Source organism: Urocampus carinirostris, chromosome 19 (genome assembly GCF_059441175.1).
Source record: "Urocampus carinirostris isolate Australia breed hairy pipefish chromosome 19, RoL_Ucar_1.0, whole genome shotgun sequence".
Lineage (NCBI taxonomy): Eukaryota > Metazoa > Chordata > Actinopteri > Syngnathiformes > Syngnathidae > Urocampus > Urocampus carinirostris.
Genome location: NC_142367.1, coordinates 20,511,898 through 20,527,870, shown reverse-complemented (window position 1 = coordinate 20,527,870; position 15,973 = coordinate 20,511,898). Strand labels below are relative to the sequence as shown.

General features: G+C 39.6%; 1 protein-coding gene across 1 annotated transcript in view; it reads right to left on the bottom strand.

Annotated features, from left to right (window-relative positions):
* Positions 1-15,973, bottom strand: part of prkcea (protein kinase C, epsilon a) — a 56,154-nt gene that overhangs the window by 17,428 nt on the left and 22,753 nt on the right. The window contains exons 2-8 of the mRNA XM_088324209.1: positions 15,726-15,789; positions 6,182-6,347; positions 6,058-6,092; positions 4,856-4,944; positions 4,616-4,745; positions 3,007-3,149; positions 2,815-2,914 (exon numbers count right to left, since the gene is read on the bottom strand). Of these exons, the coding sequence (XP_088180335.1) occupies positions 2,815-2,914; positions 3,007-3,149; positions 4,616-4,745; positions 4,856-4,944; positions 6,058-6,092; positions 6,182-6,347; positions 15,726-15,789 (727 nt within the window). The remainder of the gene's footprint in view (positions 1-2,814; positions 2,915-3,006; positions 3,150-4,615; positions 4,746-4,855; positions 4,945-6,057; positions 6,093-6,181; positions 6,348-15,725; positions 15,790-15,973) is intronic.

The following is a 15,973-nucleotide window of genomic DNA, read 5'->3' as shown; positions in this document are numbered from 1 at the left end:
ATATGGCTGCGGATAAGAACACCTGAGAAAAAGAATGTTAATATTTGGTACAGTACCCTTTGTTTGCTATTACAGAGGTCAAACATTTCCTGTAGTCTTTCACCAGGTTTGCACTCACAGCAAGAGGGATCTGGGCCCACTCCTCCTGTGCTGTCGCTGAGAAACACAGAGTCTGAGCTTCCTCCAAAGATTTTCGATCGGGTTCAGGTCTGGAGACTGGCTGGGCAATACTAGAACATTTATATGCTTCTTACGGAGCCACTCCTTGGTTTTCTTGGCTGTGTGTTTCGGGTCATTGTCGTGTTGGAAGACCCAGCCATGACCCATCTTCAATACTCCAACTGAGGGAAGGAGGTTGTTCCGCAAAATCTCACAATACACAGCCCCCAGACATCCTCTCTATAATGCAGTGCACTCGTCCTGTCCCATGTGCAGAAAAACACCCCCAAAGCATGATGCTACCACCCTCATGCTTCACAGTAGGGATGATGTTCTTCGGATTGTACTCTTCATTCTTCTTCCTCCAAACACGCTTAGTGGAAATATGACCAAAAGGTTCCATTTTGGTCTCATCCGACCACAAAACTTTCTCCCATGACTCTTCTGTATAATCCAAATGGTCATATGCAAATATAAGACAGGCCTTGACATGTGCTGGTTTAGGCAGGGGAACCTTTCGTGCCATGCATGATTTCAAACCATGGCGTCTTAGTGTATTACCTACAGTAACCTTGGGGACGGTGATCCCAGTTCTTTTCAGGTCATCCACAAACTCCAGTCTTAGACCTCCGGGCTGATTCCTCACCTTTCTTAGAATCATTGAGACCCCACCAGGTGATATCTTGCATGAGTCTCCACTTCGATTGAGATTGACCATCATGTTTAGCTTCTTCCATTTTCTGATGATTGCTTCAACAGTGGACCTCTTTTCACCAAGCTGCTTAGCAATTGGTGAGTAGCCCTTTCCAGCCTTGTGGAAGTGTACAATTTTGTTTCTGGTGTCTTCGGACAGCTCTTTGGTATTCACCATGTTACAAGTTCAAGTCTTACTGATTGTATGGGGTGGACAGGGGTCTTTATGGAGCTAACCACCTCAAACAGGTCATGGGGTGTGGGTGGACTTCTAATGGGCAGACAAAGAGGTCTTTCGGGGTCAGAATTCTAGATGATACACAGGTTTTCAAATACTCATTGGCAGCTATATCACACAAATACATTGTTAAAAAATCATCCATAGTGATTTCTGGATTTTCCTTCTTAGTTTATCTCTCTCATAGCGGACATGCACCTACGATGAAGATTTCAGACGCCTCCATGATTTCTAAGTGGGAGAAATAGCAAAATAGCAGCGTGTTCAAATATTATTTTCTTCACTGTGTGTATATATATATATATATATATATATATATATATATATATATATTTATACATATATATGTATAGAATATGTATCCAAATATGTACAAGAAAATATATATGTTTTAGAATAAGTATAAATGTGTATGTGTGTATATGTTATGTATCTACCGTATTTTCTCCACTATAGGGCGCACCGGGTTATAGGGTGCACCCCCCAAAAATAGTTTTTGGTCCTATATCTTCCATAGATAAGGCGCACCTGATTATAAGGCGCTACAATGGGAACGTCGACAAAACAGTCAGATGATTCAGTCAAACTGATTACCCCCTTAACATTCCCAAAGCTTGCAAAGAAGCAAATACGTGTCGTAGACTCGTGCGGATGCGGTGTCCGTACGATGTCACTCAAATGCATCATTTCAAATATCATTCGGAAGGTTAAAGTCTTGGGATTCAAGAAATGCCAACCATTCCTTAGTTTCTATTTTCTTTTTCGCTTGCAACTTTACTGTGCATATGACAATAAACACTTGGAATTGAGTTTAATTCACTCAACTCATCACAGCAACATCAAGATCGTTCTAAAAAAAGATACCGGGAAAATATAAAGCCGCATAGCTCAAGTTCTCACGTTCAATAATGATACGCAACCATGGTCTTCTTACAACCGTGAGTGTAGTAAATCCAGGAGAGTAAAATATTTACAAATACAGACTAATGAAACATGTTTCTTTATGGCGTAGTTTAGCAAGCTTGCTATTCAGTCATCTTTTTCGGCCAATTGCAGGGTTTGTTTTGGCCCTCTAGCCAATCCGAGGCTCAGAATAACTTCAGCCAATAGCGATCGATTTAACTGATGATTGACACATCTTTTTCGGCCAATTGCAGGGTTTGTTTTGGCCCTCTAGCCTATCCGAGGCTCCGAATAACTTCAGCCAATAGCGATCGAATTAACTGATGATTGACACATCTTTTTCGGCCAATTGCAGGGTTTGTTTCGGCCCTCTAGCCGATCCGAGGCTCTGAATAACTTTAGCTAATAGCGATCGATTCAAATGATGATTGACACATTGGTTAGCCAATGAAACGCCGGTATATAAATCCCAGCATACACCGCGGACTACTCCACGTTCGGGGGGAAATCGAGTCGGCGGCTGTTGCGTAAGTTGCGAGACCTTGCGATTTAATATTGAGCCATATATAAGGCGCACTGTATTATAAGGCGCATGGTCAGCTTTTGAAAAAAATTACGACTTTTAGGTGCGCCTTGTAATGCGGAAAATACGGTATATTCTTTGAAAATGTTAAGAATGTTTGTGTCATGTTAACCCTACCGAAACTATACCATTTTCCATGATCAAACATTTTTGAAACGGCGCCAGGGAGCCACTAGGGTACGCCAAAAGCTTGTATTAGTTGATTGGAGGAATCAAAGAGGTGTTCTTTGGAATTTACCCTGCTGGGAAGGCGAGGTGGGGACAGCTGGCTGGCTCAAGCTGTTCTCCGTCTGCGAAAGCTCCGGAGGAGATTGAGGAGCGTCATGCCCGGGCGTCAACTGCCAAAGCAAGAACAAGGGAAAAAACAGGACTCCATGTTAATGTGACCATCAAATGTCATATCCAGAATTGACGCGTTCTCAAGTTTTACCTTCCTGCGACGCTGAGCCGTGTTGGAGATCTTGTCGGGGGTGACCCCTAGGTCGGACAGGACCTTGGCGATACCTCGGGCGTCCACGCCACAGTTGGGGGCCACGTTTTTCTCGCAGCGCCTGTGCACGTTCATCTTACACACTGCACAGAAAAACAAAAGGAGCGTGTTTAGAATACAGGGTGTTCCGAAAGGCTCGGGCACATTTTGATATTGAATATCTCAGAAACTATTAAGGATATAAAAACACAAGTGGTAAATTCACACATCTTGCAATCTCAAATTTTCCCGTTCAATGTGAGCACCATTGATCAGAAGACACACAACAAGCCGATAGTCCAATTTTTGCTAAACACCCTCAAGCATAGCATTGTTGATGGTTTGCAACAGCTTTTAGGATACCCGTCTGCTATTGGTCGACAGCAAACCATATTCTGGACTGCAATTGGTTTGCAAAATGTCAACAAGCAATTGGTTGAACTACCTCCAATAATGCTTTTCTCTCTTTTTGTTTAGTTCAAGATTTCAAGACCTTGGCAAGTTAGTGAGATACAATATTATATTTTTTGAATCATATGAATTTGCTATGGGTTAAAAGCCTAGCAGTGATGCTAAAGGGAGAAGCAAAATCATGATAACCATGGAAACGAAAGTCACGATCATCAAGAAATAAGGAGGCACACAAATTGCTACCCTTTAGCATGTCTGTAACCAATCAAAAAAATTGGGATTTTTTTTTCCAATGGGACAGTGCATTACTTGACCATTAGATGTCACTGTATTGTGTCATGCAACTGAAAACGAGTGCTATAAAGCACAATGAAGAATACAAACTATGGAGACTGAAAGAGGCTATTCTGACATGATAATTTGCTTATATAACAGATAGAAGAAGCATCTAAAGTTATTCTGGAGACAGGGCTTTTACAAGGAGTGGGCTTTAACCTGTCATCACTTATTTTGTTGCAACTTGATTGAAAAGAAAAAATAAACTGGACACTAAAAATCGTGTGATAATTAAATACAATCGGATGCCTTTTTGTATGTCATCCATACCAGTGTTTTTCAACCTATTTCGAGCCAGGGCACGTTTTTTTACATTAGAAAAAATTTGCGGCACACTACTAACCAAAAATGTTAAAAAATGACACTGAACAGTATGTTTAATTACATTATAATTTATAATACCCCCAGTTTTTACAGCACAAACAGTTGACAATGACATAATATTTTCAGAAAATGATTCATAAATGCTTTATAAAATTTTACATTTTAAAAAGTGACATTGGACAATTTCTCACGGCACACCTGACAATCTCTCACAGCACACTAGTCACTAATCACCAATCTATACCACTGCTGGTCTAGTGGTTAGAGTTCGGTATTATCACCGCAGTGACCCGGGCTCAATTCCCATTGTATCCAATGTTTTGCGATACATGAATGAAGACAGTGAGTAGTCTTTGTTTTAATATTTTTATCTGGGTTACCAGAGGTTTGGAACACATAGGTTTGCAATACCCACTTCAGAACAGACGAATGTCTTATCCCGGGGGACTACTGTACGCAAGGGATAACTCTGACATTTCCACGTGACACCTGAACTCACCTTTACACTGCAGGCCTTGCCTGAGAAGCCCCCACAGCAGTGAACCGCAGTGGTCGCAGAATGTGGGCACCTTGTAGTTGTGGATGCTGAATTTGTGCGGCATGTTGACGCTGAAGCGTTGCGAGCCCACCTGCAGGGGGCGACGAGACGGGGGGTGGGGGAAAGAGGGGAGGTCACATGATGGCGTGCTCGTGCTTTGCATCGAGAACACATGTTTGGAGTCCAAACAAGGTGGCGCACCTCCTCCGGGGTGTCCTCCTGCTTCTTCATGCCGGCGCACTTAGTGATGATGAGCTCGTGGCAGCGCTTGTGGACCACGCACGTGCACACTGACAAAAAAAACAATCGATCATGAGGTCGTCTCCAATAATTGGGCGTTTCGTGACGTGTCTTGGATCCGTGTGTCTTAGGTTGTGTCATTGATGTGATCTTGTCCGATTCAATTTGCTTGATTTCTGCAGATGTTTGTGTCACCGTTTAATTTTCCTTTTTTAGTGTCGTTCAACATTACAGAGTGGAGAATTTGCATGCTATGTAGAGCAGTTTGACTTTGAGGCAAAGTCTTTGATGTTGGTGGTTTTCCAAAAAATATTAGAAGTTTTTTATTCGTCAAGTCAAGTCATGTTTATTTGTTTGGCCCTTAATCAAAGAGTCCCAAAGGGCTGCAGAGACCACAGATTATTGCAAACCACAGACTATTATGACACCATAACCTGATCTAGAACCTACATGAGGGCAAGGAAAAACTCAAAAACCTCTAGTCAAGTCAAGTCATCATTATTTGTGATGCCCTTAATCATACAGTCTCAAAGGGTTGCACCGACCACAGACTATTACAGACTACAGACTATTATGACACCATCCCCTGATCTAAAACCTACAGGAGGGCAAGGAAAAACTCAAAAACCTCAACATGAGGAAAATGAAGGGAAAGGACCGAATTAAAAAGTTTTGATAATTTTATCATCATCATTTTAAAGTTTTGTTTTTTTTACTGACCAAGTAACGCGAGTTTAAAATATAGAAAAATAAAGATAAAATGAGCATGATTATCTATCAAACGCAGCAAGATTTTTTTATATTATTTACCTTGTTTTAAAGTTGTTGTTTTTTAAACTGACAAATTGTTTGGTTTATAAATAAAATTAAATAAGAAAATGAATATTTAAAAGCGTATTTCTCTGCCACTTGATCCAGAATTAGGAGGTAAAGTCAAGTCAAGTCATCTTGGGATCAATAGGTCGCAGGTTCGACTCCCGGCTCCTCCGTGTTATATGTCGAAGCTCCTCGGGCAAGACAATGAATCCCTAATGTCCCCGATAAGCAGGTAGTTGCCTTGCATGGCTGACGCTGCTATCGGTGTGTGAGTGTGTGTGTGAATGGGTAAGTGTGAAGCACAGTGTAAAGCAATTTTTGCGTGTTTTACGATAAAAAACACTCACCTTGACACTGATAGCCCTGCTTCCCCAGGACTCCCCTGGGAATTCACAGAGAGAGCCCATTAGCGCTGTGATCTCATTGGAACACACAACATGAAGTGTGTATGAGTTGCATATTTGTGTGTACCAGATGAAATCCCGGCAGTGCGAACAGTAGGTGGGCTGCCGCAGGTAGGTGGCCATAAACTTGTGTCCGTTAACTTGATGGACGCGTCGGCGCACCGCTCCCTGCCGTCGCCGGGGCCCGATTCTCTCTCGGAAGACGCGCTCTTCATTGTCGTTGGCTCCCGAGGCTGCACGGAGAAAAGGTATGGAGTTTTGAACATTTGATTGAAGTAGAGGTAAGGCTGCGGCGATGAGTTGATGTTTTCGAGGAAAATCCATAATAGAAATACTCAGAGGAAGTTGGAGTAGCCAAAAGTTTTACTCAAGAAAAAGTACTCTTACTTCAGAATACGATTACTCAAGTAGAAGTAAAAGTAGTCATCCAAATACATACTTGAGTAAAAGTAAATAAGTGCTTGGTGAAAAAATGACTTAAGTACTGAATAACTGTAGAAACATATTTATTGTTTTGTTTTTAAAACAACCAATCAGATTATCAAGGTCCATCCAATGAACAAAAAATAAGAATTTGAAAGTTGCTTGAAATAATCTACGTAAATTTAATTGCTAATAAACAATAAAATGTAAGTAGTATGAATCAAATCAATAAATTAAGAAGATGTAGCACCAAGTAGCACATTTAAAGCCCCATCGAGCTAGCCCACAGGTGTCAAACAGGCGGCCCGCGGGCCAAATCAGGCCCGCTAAGGGATTGAATCCGGCCCACGAGACAACACTCAGAGAAGCGCAAGAGAAAAACAAGCTGCAGGTTGAAATATGTCAACTTGATGTTGCTAAAGCCAGGTGCCTCGAACAAAGACCCTGTATTTGTATTTGTATTTGTATCTCTCTCTCTCTCTCTCTCTCTCTCTCTCTCTCTCTCTTTCACTCTCTGTGTCTCTCTTTTTCTCTTTTTTGTTGCTCTTTGTTTCTTTCTCTCTCTGTGTCTTTTTAACTTATTTTGCTGTAACATCCTTTTTTCCTTTTCTTTCTCTCTTCCTACCCTTCGCGCTTTCTTTTCTCTTTTCTCTCCTTCTGTCTTTCTATTTCTCTCTGGATTTCTTTCTTCCTCTCCCTTTCTTTTTCCCCTCTCTCACGACTTTTCATCTCTTTTGTTTCTCACGCTCTCTCCCTCACTCCCTTTTTTTCTTTCTTTGTCCCACCCTCTCTCCTTTTCCCTCCCTCTTTCTCTTATTTCTTTATCTCTCTTTTTCTTTCTCTTTAATCTACTAGTCCGGCCCCCGACTGAATGTTTGTTCTATCGTGTGGCCCCCAAGTTAAAATGAGTTTGACACCCCTGAGCTTGCCCGTGCACTCAAACAAAGGAGACATTTCATATTGTAGCTGGTGTTTGGCACCCTTTTTAAGGGGAACCGGCTTTTGATGTGAGGCCAGGGGTGCTCCTCCTCGTCTATGTTTTCATAGTCGGTATTGCTAAGCGGCATTTTCAAGTCAAGTCAAGTCATTTTTATTTGTATAGCCCTAAATCACAAAAAGTCTCAAAGGGCTTTCATTCGTCAACAATATTCCCCCCGCTAAAGTTGAATATAGTCATGTGATGAGGCTGCTATGTTTGATTGGTTTAACATGGTAAAGCCTGGCAAATGAGTGTGCCTTAGCGGAGACAGACAGACGCGTACTTACGTGGAGGGGATTTATTAAGTAATGTTGCCTAATGTAGCGGAGTAAAAATACAGTTTTTCTTCACAAATTTACTCAAGTAAAAGTAAAAGTAAAGGGATTTAAAAATACTCCTAGAAGTACAAAATTTCCCCAAAACTACTCAAGTAAATGTAACGGAGTAAATGTACTTTGTGACTACCCACCTCTGGAATTCCACAGAAATACTCTACAATGAACTCCATTCCAGAGTAAGGCATCTTACATGACTATAATTTCTGCTGAGAGTCGCCTATGGGGTAGTAGAAAAAAATGACAGCCTCAAACTATGAATGCATATGAAAACTTCTAAAGTTTGGGAGAATTTTAGCCTGGACACGGCGAATGAAAAGACTACTCGCAAGATATGCAAAGAAGACTTTGCATATTATGGCAGTACCTTGGTGACACACTAACATTTAAAGAGATTGTTCGTCGGACAGTTGAACAAAACGGAGTCCGACTCGACTCGGTAAGATTCAAGTACAATTAAGCAAACATGCATTTGGGTAACAGTACACAAAACATAGTGAATATCAATAAAGAAAACAATAGATAATATTTAGAAATGTGTCCAGAAAGACCATGACAGCAACAATATCATTGTGCATTTTATACGCGTATATTTCGATAGCGATGGCAGTGTCGAGAGCGGGAAAAAACAGATCGTGACCGGGACGGGGAGCAGAAACGTAGTCAAGTTCAGAAAATGGGTCGGAGACGGGAATCAAACAGGAATCAGAACAGGAGGGAGTCAGGGTCAGAAAGCTTGCCTAGCGTAGCTAAGGTTCGCAGACGGACTGACAACGGGTGACAGGAAGACAGGGGTTTAAAAAGAGACAAGCAGCCAATCAGCGTCCGAGGCAGTTGGCGCCAGAGGAGCAGACTCCGGTGCCTCATCTTGATATGACACAACAATCCAAGCATTTTCAAGCATCCGTACGAACCCTTCAAATTAAATAAAAATGTATCCGATTATTGTTTTATAGTCGACTATTGAAATAGCCGTGGTGAGAGGTGGATTGAGTCCACACTTAAGAGGCAGAGGCCCGATAATAGATGGGAGAGCAGGGGAGTGTTAATCTCACATGGCTGCCACTATTTATACCTCATGGAGTGGGCGCCGGCACAAGCCAGGACGGCATGTTAAAATAAAAAAACTCCCCCTCGCGAGCTGGAAGGCAGCTCGGCGGCTGCTCGACGGCTGCTCGGCTTCCCCGAGGAGACCAACGCTTTGTGGAGGGCGACCTTAAGACGGGAGAACCGCCTCCGTTCCGCCTACATGTGCCGAGCGTTGCCGCGTCCTACTTCGCCTCCCTCTTGCGAACGCATCGCTCCCGGGTGCGGCGAGATGTGCTTACTTCCTCCTGAGCTCAATTACAGGCCAGATATCCGGGGACACAAAAACTGAGCGTGTGCGAGAGGGATAATAGAAACCGATTATAGAAATTGTCGAGTATAGTCGCCCTACTATGTCATTACCAAGTTGATTATTGCAAGTAAAAAGGAGAAAAAAAGATAGAGAGATAAAGAAAGAGAGCGAGAGAAAGAGAAAAGAGAGAAAGAAAGAGACACAAAGAAAGACAAAGTCAGAGAGTGAAAGAGCGACAGTGAGAGAGAGGGAGTGAAAGAGGAGAAAGAGAAAGAAAAATTAAATAAATAAGCATAAAGGGAGAAAGAGCGAAAGCGAGAGAGAGGGAGGGAAAGAGAAAGAAAAATTAAATAAATAGGCATAAAGGGAGAAAGAGAGAGAGCGAGAGTCTAATCAAAAGTGAGGGGAAGACAAAAAGAGAACAAAAGTAGGAGAAGGAGAAAGGAAAGAGAAAGAGAAAAATAAAGATAAATAAAGGGAGAGAGGGAGAGAGTATAAGAGAGAGAGAGAGAGAGAGAGAGATAGGAAAATAAAGAGAGGAAAGAGAAAAAAAGAGAAAGAGTAAAGTAATAAGGGAGAAATTAAACGGGAGAAAGACAGAGTAAGGAAAGAGGACTGGTGGGGTATTTGCAAATCAGGTCCGTGGGCACCTCAGCTGCCATCACGGGGCACCTGAGTGCCTGCCTGGCACCAGATTGGAGACCCCTGGCTAAGACGAACACAAAAGAGGAAAATAAAAGAAACTTGAGAAGAGGCCATGAGGCACTCCGCTTGTTAACAGGGATATGTTTACATAAACTTGTTTTAATTCATGACTTATTTGCCTGTCCCTAAAAACGGACAGAAGTTTATTCATGCACAAGGCATAAATTGGCATTGGTTTCAGTTAAGGCATTTTTATGTCATTTTTGTACTATTCCGCAATATGTTCTACAGAGGTCAGACCTTACCAACCCAAGCCCAAGGGTTAACCAAATTTCAATCTGTGTAGGGCCTAAAATGTCAATACTTTATTTTTTTGTTAATTTTTGTGTATATACACTATATATATATATATATGTGTATATATATATATATATATATATATATATATATATATATATATATATATATATAATAGAAATAGAAAGAAAGAAAGAGAGAGAGAGAGAGAAAGATAGTTGGAGACAGACACAAAAATATGCATCTTTTAGGCGGTATGACAAAAGGAGCGGGACACAAAGTCTACTCAGCAAGATGCAAAAGAAAGCAGAGCAGGTGTCCGGTCACAGCACAGTAGACGCTATGAATGAATTGGCCAATCGGCATTGGACATCTCAAGTCAAGAGGTGCTGGCCAATCAGCGTGAATATTGGCTGTACGAAACATTCCTCAGATACGAACACATACACACAACTCCAAAACTTTACACTATAGTTTATACAATAGCGTCCCTTGATTTGTACCGAAATGGTTACCATATGTGGAAGCATTCTATTGTATTATTTTGCATTTCTGATTTTATTTATTGTACAATTTTTTTTATTTTTTTTAAGTGCTCCCTGGTCGGAAAAATATGGTACACTTAATTAACTTAACTTAACGTAATTTTCTCACTTTACAAAATTGTACTTGCTGTGGAGAAGCGTCCTAAAAACCGGGCTTGTACGCGTGGTGAGTTCGCGTGCGCGTGTTTTCCTGTAGCTCTCCGGCAAGCAGGTGGAGACGGCTAAACAAGCTAAACAGGCCATCAGTGGGATCACTTTTGTTTTACATAATACATCATCCATCTGTCCCGAGACGTGCACACACTCAGACACAAAAAAAAAATGGTTGATGAGGCTTAACATCAGCACAGAGCCATCGTCGTGGCGACGGACAAAGTATGGCACTAATCCGTGGGGACGTAACACAATAATCATTTGGGATTTAAAAATCGAATAAAATACTTGGAACCGGCATGACTGCACAGGAATCACACACTGGTTCATTATCATTGTGGTTATCAGCCTGTGTCTGCCTGTGCATTAAAAACGTTGCAGTCCAAGTTGTACGCGTATGTAAAACAGCTTGATGAACCTATTACGTATGCAGAGGAAGACGCTTTTTATCGCCAACAAAGTTGGACTTCTTGACACACTAAAGCAAGGGTAGGCAAACTGAGGACCGTGGTCCACAAGCCGCCTAGCAGGCTTTAAATACGGCATTGCAACAAAAACAGTGAAAATATCATCATAAGTTAATAATACAATGAGTAAATAAAGTAGAGGTTTCTTTGGTGTCGGCTTTGTTCCTATTATTCCATGTCTATAAAAAATACTACTACAGAAGTACCGTAAAAATGCAACTACAGAAATACTACAGAATTACTAAAAAAAAAATCCTTAAAAACAGGGACCATATATACTATTTTGTGCTCAGTCTGAAAATACTACAAAAATAATACTACTTTAATACTAAAATACAGAAATACTAAAAAAAAACCTCTACAGAAACACATTGAAAATACTACTACAGTAGTATGAATAATACAGAAAGACTTCAACAAAATATTACAAAAAAATACTATCATGAAAATGCTACAAAACATGACTAAATCTTTACTATAATACAGAAATATTAAAAAGAATACTGCAACGGAAATACTACAGAAATCATAAAAAAGACTATGGAAATACTACAAAACTACCAGTACAGTAGTACAATAATAGAGAAGAACGTAAACAGAAATATTACAAAAAATACTATCAGGGAAAATACTACAAAATTCTCCTCAAACTTTACTATAATACAGAAATACTAAAAATAATACTGCTACAGAAATACTCAAAAAAACAGGGACCTCATATATTATTTTGCGCTCATTCTGAAAATACTACAAATATACTCCTACATTAATACTACAATTCAGAAATACTAAAAAAAAACCTCTATAGAAACACATTAAAATAATTGTACAGTAGCACATACTTCAATATAAATACTACAAAAATACTATCATAGAAATGCTACAAAATATTACGAGAACTTTACTATAGTAGAAAAATACTAAAAAGAATGCTGCTACAGAAATACAACAGAATTACTACAAAAAGGTCCTTAAAAACTGTGACATAATATATTATTTTGCACTCATTCTGAAAATAATACAAATATATTACTACATTAATACTAAAACACAGAAATACTAAAAAAAACTCTATAGAAATACATTAAAAACTCAGACATACTTCAACATGACTATTACAAAAAATACTATCATAGAAATGCTACAAAATATTACTAGAACTTATAATACTAAAAAGAATACTGCTACAGAAATAGTACAAAAGACAATAGAATTACTACAAAAATACTACTACAGTAATACAATAATTGAGTAACACGACTACAAAAATACTCCAAAAACACTACCAAAATATGACTATGTAAAGACTACAAAAATATCTAGTAAAGTTTTTTGATTACTTCAAATTGTTTACAGGAATAAAAAATGCATATTTTTTTTTTTTTTTTTTTTTTTTTTTTTTTTTTTTTTTTTTTTTAGACCACCTGGCCAATTTTTGCTAGATAACGGATCGTCTCGGTCACTGGTAGCAGATGGCAACCTCGTCGTAGATTACCAATATTGTCGTGGTATTTATATATTTTCTGTGAGTAAATAGGTGCGGCATTGCATTTGTAAGATTTATCATCGCTAAATAAGGGGAATCGTAGTCATTGGTAAGTGGAGGAATAGGCTGAGGTTGACAAGTACGCTGTAATGATAAAGAAAGAGGAAGAGGAGTGCGGATTACGTCAGATTATTCGTAAAAAACGAAAGTTGGCGAAAAGTAGGCGGAGACCCAGCCCGATGAACTCTAGCAGGGAGTTCAAGAGTGGGCGCGGCCGAGGGGCAGCGAGGTCACGGCCAGAGATGCCGTCGTCTCTTAGATTATGCGCGTTTGCGTAATCCCCAGCTCAATCTCTCCTTCTATTTCGAGACGCTTCCCCCTTTCTCCTGTCCCGTCTCCACGGCGACGCTCACACTTCCCCGCCCACCTGCATCCGTACGTCTATTTATATTCTGGGAGGGGCGGGGGCACCGGCGCAGGTGGAAAGGCCTCTTTTATCAGGAGGGGGAGAATAGAAAGCCCAGCTCGCCTTTTGAGGAAACGCTCCTGTTTATGCCTGATCATAGGCGTCACTAGCCCGTTTTTGAAATTATAACATTTTTAAAACTTGCTTTTCCTTAATACATGACAGGATATGCTCGAATATGATGAAAAATACTCGATTAAAAAAAAAAAAAAAAAAAAAAATCCACTGCCTTGAAATGGTTGAGTCCATTTCATTCCTAGTATTTTTGTTGTATTTTGTCATGGCACCCAGCTGGCCCCGCCCCTTGACACCGGCTGACCTGCATTTCCTGATTACTCCTATGGGTACTTAAACCTGCCTTTTGGAAATGCCCTTAGCCAGATCGTTGTTTACCCCTGTTGAAAACCTGTTCATGCCTGTTCGATACCTGTTTATTCTTGTGCTTCGGTGTAACATTCTGAGAGATTCCTGCAAATTCTGTTTAATCCCGTTAAATGCCTAGTCTGTAGTTTTGCCTGCATTTGAGCCTGCTTTGTTTTGTTTTTGGTCCTTTTGTGTGTTGGACAACTTTTCTTTCTCAATTAAAGTGACAGATCGTCTACGCAAACGAGTTCCTACTTCCTGCTTCCCGACCCGTTTCGAGACAGTCCCGTTCTGTTTCGTGACAATTTTATATAGTATAATTCTTGTAATATATCTTTAGTATAACTGTAGTTGCATTTTTACAGTGTTTCCGTAGTCATAATTTTGTAGTATTCCTGTAGAATTACTGTAGTTTTATTTTTCTAGTAAATCTGTAGTCATGTGTAGTATCGTAATAGTATTACTGTCATTTTATTTTTGTAGTAATTTAACAGTTGTACTTTTGTGGTATTTCCACAGTAGAATATGTGTAGATCAGTACCATTTTGTAGCATTACTGTAGTTGTATTTTGTAGTATTTCTGTCGTACTATTTCAGCAGAAGTATTTCTGTAGTATATCCGTCGTAATACTTATGTAGCAGTATTTTTGTATTATAGTGTTACTGTAATGGTAGTTTTGTCGTATTTCTGTAGAAGCATTTGGAAGTATTTCTATACTAGTATATTTGTATTATTTCTTTAGTATTTTTAATACTGCTGAAGTCTTTTTTGAAGTATTTTTTTTGTAATATTTCTGTAATAGTATCTTTCTATCATATGATTAATGTAGTAGTATTTATAAAGTATATTTAACAGAATAAAGACAAACTAATATATTTTAAATACTAAATGTCATATTCAGTTTTGTAGTATTTAGTAGTATTTCTGCCGTAATAGCTCTGTAGAAGTAATGTTGTAGGATTTCCGTCGTAATATTCATGCAGCAGTAATTTTGTATTATAGTGTTCCTATAGTGGTAGTTTTGTAGTATTTCTGGACAAATATTTTGAAGTACTAGTATATTTGCAGTATTTCTTTAGTATCTTTAATATTACTGTAGTCTTATTTTGTAGTTTTTCCATTTGTAATATTTCTGTAATAGTATTTTTGTAGTATTAATGTAGTAGTATTTTTTTAGTGTTTCTAAAGTATTTTTTCTTATCTGAATGAAGACAAAATAATATGTTAGGTCCCTGTTTTTAAGCATTAAATTTCATATTTAGTTTTGTTGTATTTAGTAGTATTTCTGTCGAAATATAGCTGTAGAAGTATTGTTGTAGTATTTCCGTCGTAATATTTATGTAGTAGTCTTTATGTATTATAGTGTTACTGTAGTGGTATTTCTGTAGTATTTCTTCAGAAGTATCTTGAAGTATTTCGATACGAGTATGTTTGTAAAATCGACCGGGGATAAGAGATTGTGGCCAAAACAGTGACGCGTTCGCTTCAGCAGCCCAAACTGGAATAAAATGCGTTTGGCCTGGCCCTGATTTCAGCAATAATCGACCAGGATAATGGATCGCGCGGATGCATCGGTGCTGTTTAGTTCAGGTGTACAGAACGGGGGGAAAAGCTGCCACGCACTTCACAAGTTTTCCCTCTAATCCCTTGCACTCAGCAGTAGTCGACTGGAGATAATGGATTGTGTTTAAAAATTGCAGTTGGTTTTTGACAAACCACAATGGCATGCCTGCTTCAGCAGCCCAAATTGACAAAAAAAGTCCTCCGTCTGCCCCTAGTCTCAGCAATAGTCGACGCAGGATAACGGATTTTGGCTACAACCGCAAATTTCATTTTAAGCAGGCCAAACGACACGCCTACAGACAAATGCCGGTCAACGCTCGCAGAAAGGGATTAGGGATAATGGATTGTGGACGAACGAGTGCAGTTCGCTTTTTGGTGGACAGAACGGCAAAGAAGAGAAGCTGGGGCTGACAAAAGTGTGCTTAGAGGGTGCCCCGCTCACACCATTACGCGACTGGGGATAATGGATCCCAGGGATGTTCTGTTGAGTGGCAAGAAAGGAAAACAAAGCCACCACACAAGACACAAATATGCTCTTTTGAGTCTTACCCTCAGTGGAAGATCCAGAAAGATCAATGACAACGTAGACTTTCCCCTCCGGCTCCAAGTCGATCTGGACAAAAGAAAGAAAATAAATTGAAACCAAAGTATCTTTTTCTTCGGGCATCTTTAAGGACAGCTATATATCATAAACCCGTAAGAGGCAGAAAAAGCATTCAGTTAAAGGACACTTTTTATTGGCCTTTGGTGGAAATAAATAACAGGACCCCATTAAAGAAAAAAAATTCAATCAGAAT